This window comes from Anticarsia gemmatalis, chromosome 9, assembly GCF_050436995.1.
Source record: "Anticarsia gemmatalis isolate Benzon Research Colony breed Stoneville strain chromosome 9, ilAntGemm2 primary, whole genome shotgun sequence".
Taxonomy (NCBI): domain Eukaryota; kingdom Metazoa; phylum Arthropoda; class Insecta; order Lepidoptera; family Erebidae; genus Anticarsia; species Anticarsia gemmatalis.
The window spans coordinates 10,524,904-10,540,350 of record NC_134753.1 but is presented as its reverse complement, the minus strand read 5'-3'; the positions used below and the strand labels follow the sequence as shown (position 1 = coordinate 10,540,350).

At 35.5% G+C, this 15,447-nt stretch overlaps 1 protein-coding gene across 6 annotated transcripts in view; it reads right to left on the bottom strand.

Moving 5' to 3' along the window:
- 7B2 (Secretogranin_V domain-containing protein 7B2) overlaps positions 1 to 15,447 on the bottom strand; it is a 50,252-nt gene that overhangs the window by 30,641 nt on the left and 4,164 nt on the right. For 2 of the 6 annotated variants that reach the window (XM_076117924.1, XM_076117920.1), the window contains exon 1: positions 14,981 to 15,162. The exons of 2 other annotated variants lie outside the window; for them this stretch is intronic. Coding sequence is in view for 1 of the 4 variants with exons in the window: in XM_076117918.1 (XP_075974033.1) it covers positions 5,556 to 5,653 (98 nt within the window). In the remaining 3 variants the exon portion in view is untranslated. Of the gene's footprint in view, positions 1 to 4,489; positions 4,890 to 5,555; positions 6,103 to 14,980; positions 15,163 to 15,447 lie in introns of those variants that run through there. 2 more of the 6 variants (XM_076117918.1, XM_076117923.1) reach the window with 2 other exon arrangements.

Sequence of the window (15,447 nt, the reverse complement as noted above, 5' to 3'; positions counted from 1 at the left end):
TGTGATTTATGGCCGTTTGATAGAGTATCATTTAGTCTGCAATTGCGCTACGAGGCGTGGCACGCGCCGTTTTAAGTTTTTTTTCCAGCGTGTAAGTACATTTGTTACACATCAATTATATTATCAACTATATGCCAACCGAATAATATATTTTATTGATTACATTATTTCGGTCGTCAAGAGGGACAGTAAATTAAGTGTTATTTACAATTTTCAGTAATTTTAAGTGCAAGAGCCACATATAAAATTATACTCAATTTCAACCTATTGCCCTTTGCTTTTTATTAGTTCGTAAGTCACAAGAAATAACACATTTTGTATTTTTTTTAATTAAACTCTATTGCGTTTTAATACAGTTACATTTTGTACTAGTTGTCCAGTGACAGCAGAAGTGCGGAAATAGTTCAGGAAATTTTCTGTTGTATGGCTTTTTTCATAGGTAACGCATTTAGCGATCTCATAAATTAGTGACGATTAGTTAATTGTCTTGTCTTAATTCAAAAGTGCAACAGGGAGTTATTTATAATCGTTATTGATTTTTTCGGCAAACCTATACAAATCGAAACACCGGGCTCAAGTTAATTTACAAAATAATCGGAAATTAGTCGGTACGTATTATTTACACAAATACCAAAACTTACTGGTTTATCCGATCGTACTGCGTTTAAGATATGAAAGTAAAGGTCTTCAAAATTCACTGTACTAAGAAGGCGTATCACGCGACGTATTAAGTAATATTACTCAAACCTCTTCGAATCATTATCCGCCATTCATTGAATTTTAAAACGATGACTACTGCATTAATTTTTATATCGCGCGCATTGTTATCTGAGCTCGAAGCTCGGCCCAGGAGCTGTTGCAGCGAGGCGTTATGCACCGGCTTCTTTCATAGGTAACGCAGCGCTCGGTATCACGTGGGTCGTAAAAGGTCAGGCGGCTGCGCGCATGCGTGAGAATGGTTCGGGAAAGTTTCTGTTGCACCGGCTTCTTTCATAGGATTCTTTCAAGCAAGATAACAGCGCGCAATTGATTTATAGTTGATCACTATTAAGACATTACATTTCACGACGTAAGTTTATAGCATGCTGAGGCGTAGGCCGCGGCGTATTTAATATTTTTTAATTTTCTAATATTCTTTTCACTGCACTAAGAAGGCGTATCACGCGCCGTATTAAGTAAGTCCAAGTCTCTTTGAATAATTATCCGCTATTCATTGAATTTTAAAACGTATGGCTAGTGCCTTAAGTTCTATATCACGCGCGACGTTATCAGAGCTCGGAGCTCGGTCCAGGGGCTGTTGCAGTGAGGCGTTATGCACCGGCTTCTTTCAAAGGTAACACAGCGCTCGGTATCACGTGGGTCGTAAAAGGTCAGGTGGCTGCGCGCAGGCGCGATTATGGTTCGGAAAATTTCCTGTTGCACCGGCTTCTTTCATAGGATTCTTTCAAGCAAGATAACAGCGCGCAATTGATTTATAGTTGATCACTATTAAGACATTACATTTCACGACATAAGTTTATAGCACTGTGAGGCGTAGACCGCGGCGTATTTACTCATTTTTAATTTTCTAATATTCTTTTGCACTACACTAAGACGATGTATCACGCGCCTTATTAAATAAGTCCAAGGCACTTCAAATAATTATCCGCTATTCATTGAATTTTAAAACGTATGGCTACTGCATTATGTTCTTTATCGCGCGTATTGTTATCTGAGCTCGGAGCTCGGCCCGGGTACTGTTGCAGCGAGGCGTTATGCATCGGCTTCTTTCATAGGTAACGCAGCGCTGGGTATCACGTGGGTCGTAAAAGGTCAGGCGGTGACGCGCATGCGTGAGAATAGTTCGGGAAATTTCCTGTTGCACTGGCTTCTTTCATAGGATTCTTTCACGTAAGATAACAACGCGCACTGTGCGTAGGATTTAATAGTCTATTACTATTAAGACATTACAATTTACAGCATCTATCTATTTATAGTTTAATTTAATTTATATACATAATAATTAGAGGTAGGTAACGAATTTAGTGATTTCATGGATCAGCTGAGCTGATTTTAAAGTGCAAACGAGCAATTTTTTTTAAGACCCTTTGTGATCAACTTAGTTCCACGATAGAAATTAAACCACCGGATAAAATAATTTAAATAAACAAGTAGAGAAGTTGTTTTTTTAAGTATGATATACGCAAAGATAAAACTTACAGTTTTATCCAACTGTACTGTGTTAAGGACACAAAGGCTTATCACGATTTAGAGGTTTTAAAGTTAACCGTGCTACGAAGGCGAATCACGCGCCGTGCTAAATAAGCCCAACTCTCTTTGAATCATTATCCAGTCTTCATTGAGTTTAAAAGTGTATGGCCACTGTATTAAGTGCTATTTTGCACGCGACGTTATCAGAGCTTCGAGCTCGGCCCGGGGACTGTTGCATCAAGGGGCGTGCACCGGCTTATTTCATAGGTAACGCATCGCTTAGTGACGTGGACGTCGCAAAAGGCGGCTGCGCGCAGGCGCGAACATGGTTTGGGAAATTGCCTGTTGCAACGGCTTCTTTCATAGGATTCTTTCATACATTATCCTTTAGATTACAACGCGAACATATTTAGGATATAAAGTTGGTTACTTTTAAGACTGCTCGATCTAAAAGTTATATAAATTTGAGGCATTTTACGCGGGTTTTTAACTATTTCTTAAAGTCCGCTAAAATTCTATGAGGTCAGATTAAACATGAAACTGTGTGCTTAATAAAAATAAGATACTTTGCCGCGCGTAACGTCAAATGAGCTCATAGCTCGGCCCGGGGACTGTTGCATCAAAGGGCGTGCACCGGCTTATTTCATAGGTAACGCATCGCTTAGTGACGTGGACGTCACAAAAGGAGGCTGCGCGCAGGCGCGAAAATGATTCGGAAAATTTCCTGTTGCAACGGCTTCTTTCATAGGATTCTTTCACGCATTATCCTACAGATTACAACGCGAACATATTTAGGATATAAAGTTGGTTACTTCTAAGACCGTCCAATCTGAAAGTCATAAAAATTTGAGGCATTTCACGCGGTTTGTTAACTATTTTTGAAAGGGCACTAAAATTTTATCACTTCAGATTTAATATTAAACTAATATGTGCTCAATGAAAATAAGGTACTTCAGCGCGTAACGTCGTATGAGCTCAAAGCTCGGCCCGGGGACTGTTGCATCAAGGGGCGTGCACCGGCTTCTTTCATAGGTAACGCATCGCTCAGTGACGTGGACGTCATAAGAGGCAGCTACGCGCAGGCGCGAAAACGGTTCGGGAAATTTCCTGTTGCAGCGGCTTCTTTCACAGGATTCTTTCACGCATTGTCCTTTAGATTAAAACGTGAACATATTTAGGATATAACGTTGGTTACATTTAAGACTGTTCTATCTAAAACTCAAACATATCGAGGCATTTCACGCGGTTTGTTAACAATTTTTGAAAGGACGCTAAAATTCTATCATTTCAGATTTAATATTAAACTATGTGCTCAATGAAAATAAGGTACTTTGTCGCGCGTAACGTCATAATATATGAGCTCAAAGCAAACGGTTCGGGAAATTTCCTGTTGCAGCGGCTTCTTTCATAGGATTCTTTCACGTACAATGCTTGATACACAAAAGTTTATTAAAACGATTCGATTTCACTATGTAAGTTTACAGAAACACGAGGCGTATTACGCGTCGTAAATATCTTTGGCGGTATAATTCCGTCTAGTTTACAATATTGTGAAGCGTATCACGCGGCGTATCAAACGGCGTATCAAAATTAAAACTTATATTCACTTCACATTAAATATTAAACTACAATTCCGGCTGCATAAAGTTTTATGTGACGCGCCACGTCATCTAAGCTTATGCATTATCTACTTTCAGAGATAGCGCAGCGCCCAGTATTGGGTCGTAAAAGGTCGGGAAGCTGCGCGCAGGCGTGAATTAAGTGCAGGAAATTTCCTGTTGCACAGGCTTCTTTCAACGGCTTCTTACAAAAGTAACGCAATTGATGCAGTTGTATAGAGTTTCAGATAGATTTAAATCCGATTTTAAGAGCTTAATATCAGTGCAAACACAAAAAGTTAGATCATATAATGTTTTATTTAGAATTTTATTTAATGATCTTGATCGTTTTCTTTTATTTTTTTATCTATCTTTCTAAGCATATCACATACAAATGCTTTTATTGTTTTATGGTAAGGTAACGCATACAATGTTTGATTGAAACGACCTGAATTTAGTGCGTCTGCGCGAAGAGATACCTGGAAGCGTTCTATTTTGAGACCTAGATTTATTGATTGCTTATCGGTGCTGAATTTTTAATTCGTTATCACGTTTTTATTTTTAACAAATTAACTAATGAAAGCTTTTTATGAGTTACTTTTAGCAGTTATGAGTAAAGAAATAATTAAAAACATGATTTAGAATTTGAAAAAAAAAATACAATAACTAATTGAACTATGCGAACATATTGAAATACGTACCAATGGGACACGAAGTTGCAAAATTCACAAAAAAGTTCACAGCACTGTGACTGTGAAGCGTATCACGCGCCGTATAAAGTTATATCGTCTAAACGTTAACCGTTAAACCACTGTATATTCAATATCAAATTGTAGTCCCACTTTAAAATGGAACTGTATGTCCACTTCAATATCAAACTGTACTTTTACTGTTCTACACTAATTTAGTTCTATGTCGCGGGCCACGTCATGTGAGCTCGGAGCTAGGGCGGAGACTGTTGCAGCGAGGCGTATGCAACGGCTTCTTTCAAAGGTAACGCAGCGCTCGGTATTGCGTGGGTCGTAAAAGGTCAGGCGGTTCCGCGCAGGCGCGAATACGGTTCCGGAAATTTCCCGATGCAACGGCTTCTTTCATAGGTAACGCATTTGGAAATTTTGTGTAGCGATTTTTTTATATTGCCGTTAATGTAAATCTTGGATGTAAATTTAATGTGGAGCGTTATCCAAAACTTTTTTATTAAATCATATTATTTTTTTACAATTGTAAAAGTACAAGTCGTATCAAAGAGAATTATCTATTGTTATTGATTCAGATGATAGATTTTATGATATTAACTAGATCTAAGATCTATGACTACAAATTTTGTATTTAATTGCTAAATATCCCTAACACAAAAGTAATTGCTGCACGCAGCTTCATAAAAATTAAGATCTCTGACCGTGTCAGTTGAACCGGCTTCTATCATAGGTAACGCATTTGGTTTAAGGCGCGCATGCGCGAGACAAGTGATCGGAATTATGCATTTTGTGGCAGACTATATCTATTAAGAAGAATTGAATAATGAGACACTAGTTTTAGACGAATCTCGAATATGTAACTCATTAATCAATTCAATAAGATTCAATTAAATTGAGTCAATTAAACTTTATGATTCTAGCAAACCTTATCCCGTAGACACAAAAATGGATATATAAACGCCGCGACTCCCAGTAATATTGTCGTTAGGAACATTATTATATATTAGATTTTTAAGACAAATAGAACATATGACACATGAAATCATGGTAAATTATAGCAAAATCTCACCGGATGAATTCCTCGGAATTGTCTTGGGTCGCCCAGTCAAGCAGCTCCATGAACACGAACCACATGATGCCCATGAACAGTTGGTAGTAGGAGTACATTTTTATTGGGTTGCTCTTACTGCCCTCTTAGCCTCTCAAAGTATAGCCCGCTGTGTCTCGAGACACAGGGATCGTTTAACCGTTCGCGACGTTTGACGATTGTAGCACTTTAAGCCGTATCACGCGCCGTATTTAGCAATTGTTAGAGCGTGAAGCTAGAGATTTATTGAGATAGATTCAATTTAAGCTGTATCAGTGAATGAAATGTTACTGCGAGTGCCACGTCAAGTGAGCTCGGAAGTTAGCCCGGGACTGTTGCAGCTAGGCGTGGTGCACTGGCTGATGCCCTAGAAAGCGCAGCGCGCTGCCACAGGCCGGTGCGATATTGATCTTTATTGCTGTATATTAAAGTACAGAATCGTATGAATGTAGTTGGGATGCTGTGCGCATGCTCAAAGATGGCATTTTAAATATTGGTCCATAAAATGGTTCCTATCTAGGCAAACGTAAGTCTTTGTTCATGAAATATTGTAACAGTCTTCTAAAATAAAATACTTAAGGACAATGGTTTTAAATAAGTACTGATTGATATGTAGTTGGCACTATTGTTTCAGTTCTAAAATATAATTTAAAATTAATATCGAGCATGGATTTATCAAATTCTTTTCTAATTGAAGGTATTAGGTCTATTGATATAATACGTTAAGTACTTAGACGCACTTACAGATGAATTTAGAATTTTAATTAATATAATGTATGACACACCTGTGCCAAAAAATTATGGTCACGTCTGCAGTTTTTATCTCCAAGATTACTGCCAAAACTTGTTTACATTGCCTTATTTTTTATTCCTTAAAATATTTAAAAAATCTAGACATGTAAAAAGAACTTAAAAATGTGGTATCAGGAAATTAGACTATGCTTAATGTTTTGTAATTAATTCATCCTTAACCAAAACCCATAATAAATTCGTGTCTGTACGAATAAAGGTCTTTGTTTGGTACGACGTCATTCGGACTTGGGGCTGTGCCCGGGCTAGCTGCACAGGCTTCTTTCATAGGTAACGCATCCAGTGATTGAGGAGAGCGAAACTATGCTTTATGGCCCTTTAATAGAGACGGATTTGATTTACATCGGTAGTTCAGAGCCTGAATTCAGTGCGCACGCGTGAAGGGATACCTGGATGTGTTTTATTTTGAGACCTAGGGTATTGATTGAACATTTCCGCTGAACTCCACATTTATCTGTGTCTAATCAGGATGTTATATTTATAGAACCATCACTAGTAATAATTATAATTTATTTTAATTATTATTGATTTATAAATCTGAGTTTAGTCATCAATAACAAATATACAGTAAGCGTATGAATTATTAACAACTTTGTAATGTTAGTTTTATTCTTTGTTTGAGAGTGTGACGCGCTTTCCTACAAGAAGTATAAATAATAATTATAACATTCAAGTAGCCTTCAAGGTACCATTATTAATTTTCCTAATGTTATCTTTATATATATAATTCGTCTGTAAGTGTGTATGTCACTGAACTTCTCTTAAACGACTGGACCGATTTTGATGAAATTTTTTGTGTGTGTTCAAGGGGATCTGAGAATGGTTTAGATTCACAATTTTGTCCGCTGGACAATGTTTTTTTTAATTTATTAGACAGGACAACGTCTGTCGGGTCCGCTAGTGTTTTATAAAACTTTAGTAAGAGCAAGTTTCAAATTAATATCATGATTATGTCTTTCCATCGTATGAAAGACATCATTAGAACGTATTAATGATGAATGGTTAAGAGTTACATCTAAATAGCAACTTATAAAATTGCTCAAATCGCGGCCATCAGCATCAAGAACAGAATCGTTTTCGTTACCATGCTGAGCGAGGAAAACCAAATGTCAGCCATGTCTAAGTCTAATCTTCTCAATTGTTTACTCTAATATACCAACACAGACAGTAAGTAACACATAAGTTTGTTACTGTTAGGACACTTACAAACAAAATACGCTGAAAAGGGGAGATGTATCACGCGCCGTATTGTGTAATATAGTCGGGGCGTGAAGCTTCTATATATTTATATTCTGTATAATGTATGCTCATTGAATATAATTTTATATAGTGCGTAACGTGATTAGTGCTCAACCCGGGACTGTTGCACAAGGCGTGTGCACCGGCTTCTTTCGCAGCCAAAGCGTCACGTGTTGTCGCGTGGGCCGTAGAGGCTCAGAAAGCTGCACGCAAACAACATTCTGGAAATTCCCTATTTTGGACCTATTTTCGAAGCTATAAGTGAAATTATTAAGTTGAGTGTTTCGCATTTTAATGACAATTTTAAATCGACTTTCTAACCTCCATATAAAAATATACAGCATATAATGTTTAAAATACCGCAAAATACGTGTTTTTTTTTTCGTACTAATAAGTATTATTTTCTATTAAACAGATTAACAAATCCCTACCACATGCATAACAACTTCACTAATGTTTAGAGATCTTTTACGCTCGTTGTAAAATTTGCTTTCGTAAAAGAAAAAGGCAAGACAATAGTGTAATGGCTATTATCACAAGAAAAAGAATACATATAAAATATATTTTGGTTAAAATTAATACTTACAAAACCAGCCAAATAGATGCTAACGTCGCCACAAAATGCACTACAGGCATTACGATACACCAAAATATAAACCAAACCACCGGTTTTATATGTTCTAAACCCTCTGTCTCTATAACTAGGTACATTTCTTCAAGAATTATGTATATCTTTTCCCAGAGTAATATCGTTTCTTCCCAGGTAATCATTGTTTACTTTTTGTTTAAGATAAGATGGACTAAGAACACTTCACGAAACAAATGTCTATTGCACTTCAAAGTGTTATACGCGGCGTATTTAGGTATTGTTCGACGTAAAACGATAAGTCAATCTATTTTCAATTTAAAAAGGCACTGAATAAAGTTCTGTATTGCTTTACGCGTCATCTGAGTCCAAAGCTCAGCCCGCCACTATAATAGTGAGATGATGTGCACCGGCTTCTTTCATGGGAAACGCAGCCAGTGGTTTCTAATCGATATTATGAACTTTATTACCATTCGCTAAGGTTTACAATCAAGTGGGCTGTCAGTTATGTTAACGCATGCGCGTGATATTGTCTGGAAATTTCTTGCTTAGGGACACAAATTTGTATAAATAAAGAATCACTTAAGCAATTGTCGCTAATACATATGTATTATGCAAAATTTTTGTGTATTTTATATCTTAAGGAGCAACAGATATAGACGGAATTCAGTATTTTATAAAGAGCTTGTAGTGTCACGCTTCTCACCCAGAGACGTGACACGTGCCATTATATTCAAGTCACGCCGTAGCTCTTTTCACTTATGAACGCACTACACTGTTTTCGAGTGCAAATATTATGTGAACTTATTGAGTTAAGCCGTTTGCCAGAACATTAGGAAAGTCTTAATTGTCGGGTCTAACAATTTCAAGTCATGGTTCTTGTTATAACGTGAAAATATAAGGCGATCGTCCATGTAACGATGATGTTCATATGTGTGTAAAAGGATTTAATTTGTTTTTTTATTTGACAAAGAAAAGTAAATTTCGGTTATTTCGTGTCATAATGCTAAATAATATAACTGATTGCAATTTACTACTAGTTATATAGGAGCGTATACAATTATCTAATTCATCGCTATGTGATTAAAGTTTAATGTAAATACTAATCTAGTGTCATCATATCTGTGTTGTTTTATGGAGAGTCACAAAATACAACAGTTTATTTTGAATACATAAATAAATTAAAAGTCCGAACTAAAGTGATCACTAATATTTTTCCTACAAAACATACGGCTCTTATGAATCTTTATTCATCAATAGACATATGTTGATGAAGTAAATAGAAATCACTGCTTATTTTATTTCAAACACTTAAATATCGGCGGACGCCATATTTGAAGTAATGGGGGTTTAGAATTCTGTTTTGTAGACATGTAGTTAAAAGCTGTGCACAACGCGCAAGCGTGAGATTTATTTTGACTACAGGCTTCCTTTATAGGAAATGTATGCAACTATTGATTAATTATCCTAAAATGTATTTAAATTACTATATAAAAGATTTTGTATTGATGCTACAGGTGGTATATCTTATAGAAGATTGAAGATGTGATTAAAATAGTTAGGTATTAGTTTATATGAGCGTTGTTTAATATGTAAGTACACATTAATTTCTGAACTGTCTTTATTAGAATAGTAATAAAGATAGTTTAAAATCGCTAACAAGTATCAACACACGGCACATTAAGAATTCAAACAAGATAAGGTATGATGTTTCGTTTCCGAAAAAAATGTGTTACATCAAGTTATTGTGTGGTTGTAATATGGATAGCATTATAACTAATTACGTACCTCAATTAACAGCAAAGCAACGATCACGATGATCAACACAATAATCATTGAAAAAAGGGTTTTTAATAGTCTGTTAGTATGTTTTAACCGTGCCCCTTTTTACAGCAAAAGTTCAATATATGATATTGGCCACTATCACGATTTGAGTTTCCCGAATATTATCGAAACACGCGCTGTATAATTACAATGTTTAAGCGTAAGTAATTCGCTGGAAGATTTTAAAATAAAACTGTATTTCAATTGAATAAAGATTGATGTCGCGTGCAACGTTATTCAAGGTCGGAGTTCAGCCCGGGACTGTTGCATCGACGCACTTTACACCGGCTTCTTTCATAGGGAGCGCATCCTTGTTATTGATTGATGCCATATTAAACTTTATTGCGATTGGATAGAATCCTGTGTTGTGTGTAGGTTGTTGAAAGCCTGTGGGCGAGGCGCAGGCGTACCGATGTTCCTAGAATGTTCTATTTTGAATGTGGATAGTTAGGTATGACTCGATGGAAATTTGTGATTTATGTCATGTAGTCTATTTTATTTTTGTTCATGACGTACTTAACGCCCATCACGCCTACTGATAGAAACCATGATTTATTTTAAACAGTCGCATCGCAAACTTAAAAAAAAAATGTAGAAGCTCTAAGTTTTCAAGTGGAATATACTGTTTAATAACTAGATACATTATAAAAAAGTCTCGAGTAATGGAAGACAATGCGTTTATTATTATCTGTCTAGTGCACTTTGCACAGATATTACTTCTTTGTACGTATTTGTTTCATACACATTGTCCATATAAAATGCTCCAAGATATTGAAGGATGCCAAATTAATATGAATTACTTCTGTCATTACCGAATACTGAAACATTACCTAACTTCAAATCGTGCTCTACATGTATTGGTAAAATAAGCGCAACATAACATGAGACCAATGTAATTAAAAAAATATTTTTTTACTAGATAGACCAACAACACGAACTAAAGGACACGGCTTGACGCATCAACAGTTGGCCGATTAGGTCTCCGCTTGTAGCAGTAAAATAACATTTATACTGACATAAATATTTGAAATAATAGTGGAAGACTTCAGTATTCAGATATACATACGTCTATGTTGGGAAAAGGTCTCCTAGGTTGAAGGCTGGAATCAGTGCGCAAGCGTGTAAAATATGGCTGATGCACAAGCATCGATCATAGGAAACGCATACAGATATTGATTGATGCCCTAACTGTAATTTAAAATGGACTCCTAGCTGGTAGGAGGTAGCAGGACTTAAATTTAACGCACATGCGCATTAAGTGTCTGTTGGTTGGAAATGTGTTTTATCCAAATGCTAATTATCAATGAGATAGACTGGACATGATTTAATTTGAAAGTTATAGAGCCGATTTAGATAGAACCAAGAGTAAATTTTGTAAGACTACATAAATAATATGCGCTATAGAGGCTACATAGATAGGCTACGTAAATAATTTGAAAGAAGGGAGAAAAGTGAAAGAACCACAATTAAAGAAATATTAAACTTTTAAATCACGGATTGTTATTGTGTGGTTCCGGAAAATATGAAACAATCTTGGATATTGGCTTAGTATTTCTAGACGTATCACGTGCTGTTAGTCAGTCGTAGAAGCGCCAGTCATTTTAAATCATTCAACATTGAACTCTACTACAGAATGTTAAAGTTAATTTATTTATTTATTTATTTATTTATTTATTTAGGGAAAAACAAACAGTTACACACTTACATTGTTATAAAGTAATACAAATAGGTACTTCTTATATGTGAAACCAACAACGTTTTCCACGTCTTATAAAATTAATATTCAAAATTGAAAGATTGTTCATTTCCAGGGCGGGGTGTACAGGATTCATTAATTAAAAACGCATTCAGTTATGCATTGGTGTCCTATCAAACTATAAAGAAATACCTATACATATAGTGCTATAGACCTAATATGAACGCAAGTAGTATAAAACTTCGTCTAGCCCGCAGACGTGTCTGTTTATTGGGAATGTTCCACTGAAACCAATTAATTTCCGGTAACATTAATTATTTCCATAAAATTTTAACAGATTTTGTTAATATTTTTTGTAAACTTTTTAATGATTTTTAAAGAAAACATACATGAAAATTACTGTACGGAAGGTACATTCATTAGACGCATGCATGTAGCGACAACATCGGCTATTAGCAGTAACAATAATGTTTGGATAATTTGCATATTATAATAAAAAAAATACATACGTATTCTCTGCACAAAGTGAAGATGACAATAATCAACACCATTAAACAAAACATTAATAATATAATTCAATTCTCTTTAGTTTTCGAAAAGTTTTTCGCGACACAAACTTATGAAGCGTAACACGCGGCGTATTAACGTGCACTTGAAACGTAATAAGTAAACTTGTTAAAATCGTTTAAAATTGCACTATATTGTAAATGAATAAATTTCTTAATCAAGTGCAACGTTGTTCAAGGTCGAAGCCACGCCCGAGACTGTTGCATAGACGCATTTTACACAGGCTTCTATCAAAGGAAACGCATAAGCTACTGGCATGCTAAATTGCACTTTATGGCTTTTAGATAGAGTGCTTTATTCTATGAACGATAGTCGGAGCCTGAAACCAGGCGCAGGCGTGTGGAAGCACTTAGTCTATAAAATATCGAAGCTGTAAGTATGTATCACGACTCGATCGATTTTTACGTCTAGAGCATGTTCAGTTCATTTAAACTTGCATCTAAAGGGAAATCATCCTCCATAATCATTCTGATAATATAATTCAACGATTAATTCGTACTATTAAAAATCATAGACTAGACATTTTTAATGTTATACACAGATTCAGACGTTTCACGCACCATAAATAAAAGAGTCTTGAAAACTTTATTTTGATTATTCAATATTGAACTCTAGCACTAAGCGATAAGGCTGATAAAAATTTATCTAAATTCTCCTACACTGATTTTCGAAGAGAGCTGCACAGGCTTCTTTCAAAGGTAACGCATGGAGTAATTGACTGTCGTCATAAAATTTGTATTCCTACAGAATAAGATCAATGCGTGGGTTGAGGTAGCTGAAAACGTGACGTTAACGCGGAAAATTTTAGGGGTTCTATAATAATTAGATATTTGGTTTACTTTCAGCAAATGTATAAAAAGAAATTTATAAATATTGTTCCATATTTTTTTCTATATCCATTTATAAAATCATTTTCATATTCTAAAATCATAAACGTCTAAAACAATAAATCGAAAATATAATTACATACTAATAGTTTTCTAGAGTCACGAAGGCAACAATTTATTATTTGTTTTGAAAGCATCACGCGAAACTGTTGCGCCTCAAGCAGTTTCAAGGGTTTTCCCGACATCTAAGCCTTTTGTCTGGTATTGATCGCAAGACATATTGGACTTTATTCCTATTACATAGAGTTGTATGTTGTACGTCATAGACCGAGTCAAACCGCGCATGCGTGGAAATAAACGAGCTACCTGTGGAAAAAGTCTGTGATGGAAATTTCAAGATGGAAGGTCAAGTGGAAACGTGATAGATGATGCTTTTTAATGTTACGTATACAAAGAAACCAGCTAGAGCCAAGCGTATGGAACAATGAGAACGCCTCTAGCGTCTTCCGTAGGAACTAATGTTTGAAGTAAATTTTAGACGTCAAGTTTTCAACACAATAGTATTCTCTGGGGATAAAGAATTGTGTTCATAGAGTCACAATACATACGATTATTTATACTCTTTCAATACACGACAAGAGAAGCTAAGAGACTTAAACGTTACATAATGTGCCGATTGGTTCCCACAGACAAGCTGTATAAATAATTATGGGGCGTAGATTAAGCTCATGATTTTTAATATCGAGTATTAAACATTATAAATAATAATAAAAAAGTATAAATAATAACAAAGTTCATAAAAGCTTTCAACAATTGCGTTACGTAATATTATTATACTGTCCATTTGTTGTCGTTAATTCCTATAAAATTGTGAGTCGTCTCTGTTTTTTTCAACTCGCCCCTTGTAATTTTCAAATGTAATTGTAGTACGCATTAATACTATTAGGTTTTAGATGGGGTGACTTAAAATTTGTTTCAAGGGATAATTGCTTTATCCACCCTTTTTAAGACTGCTAATGCAACATAGTAACGCCATAAAAAAATAGTCTTTATAAAATATGTCTACGGAAAAATTGTGCTACGGAATAAGTCAGCTTCCTGCCATATGTTGTGTGGCCAAGAATTGCCAGCAGCAAGAGTCAGCAGTATGTTTCAATTATTTAAATGTAAATATGATTAAGGGGGTGTAAATGTAATTGGCTATATGACGTAATAAAATTTAAAAATTTAAGAGTGTTGACTAACGAAAAAAGTAATTATAAAGGGAATTATAAATTAATGCTCCTTGTTTACCTCGAAAAAATATTCTAGCATCTTCCAATATTCTATAAAAAAGGGGCAATACAGTAATACAATGCTTATAATCACAACAGGCTTCGTAATTAAGTCTTTAGTACCTACTCTTTAATTTCCGCAATATGTTCTACAAGTTATTGATCGAAAATAAAACTTTATATTCATTGGACAGTGTCTCTAGTCGTTTGACGTCATCATATAAGCCGAGAAGCAGTACGCATGCGCGACAGAGATGCCTCTCAAAATGGATGCTGGACACGGAAAAAAATCAACCTATGCTTTTAATTTCCACAACTTTTATTATTTTACTGCATAGTTTAAGCTGTCTACAATACTTGGTACCTTTTATTATGTTACAGCAAGTAAAAAATGGATTACAGCGGTGTCCAAAAATGTGTCTACAAAAAGTGGTTACGTAGGTATGCGTCAAACTAATAATAACTTGTTGCATTTTGTGACTAGATAGCAATTCTTTTCTTTTTTCCTTTTACTTTGAGATTGGGGGCCCCTTAAAGAGCGTGATAAATGATTCAAATTTATAGAAATATTTCAAAATACATACCGAAGTTGCAGTTGCAGCGATCAAAAAGAAAATTCACGCGGCGTATTACGCGGCGTGATACGGCTAGCTTATTTCACGCGCGTATAAGCTCAAAATTACAAGCAAATACTAACTTTAGTGCAATTTATTTAAGTATTGTATTGCTTGGCGCGACTTTTCCGAACGAGAGCTGGCGTATAACTGCTTCCAGAGATTTATACAAAGGCGTTATGGCCGAGATGAGTATCGATCGTGTTTTATTTTCAGCTCTATTGCGATTGGCGAGAGTCTTAAGTCGCTTGGTACTTTGGTAAAAAGCCTGTGGGATCGCGCATGCGTATTGGACACTTCGCCACGTCACTGTATTGTTGAAAATAATATTATGATAGAAGAATATTATAATGGTGATAATTTTACGGTCCGATAAGAATTTACTTATTTTGAATCCTCACGAGATTGCTCACTTCGTCTAAAACTGGAATACTGTT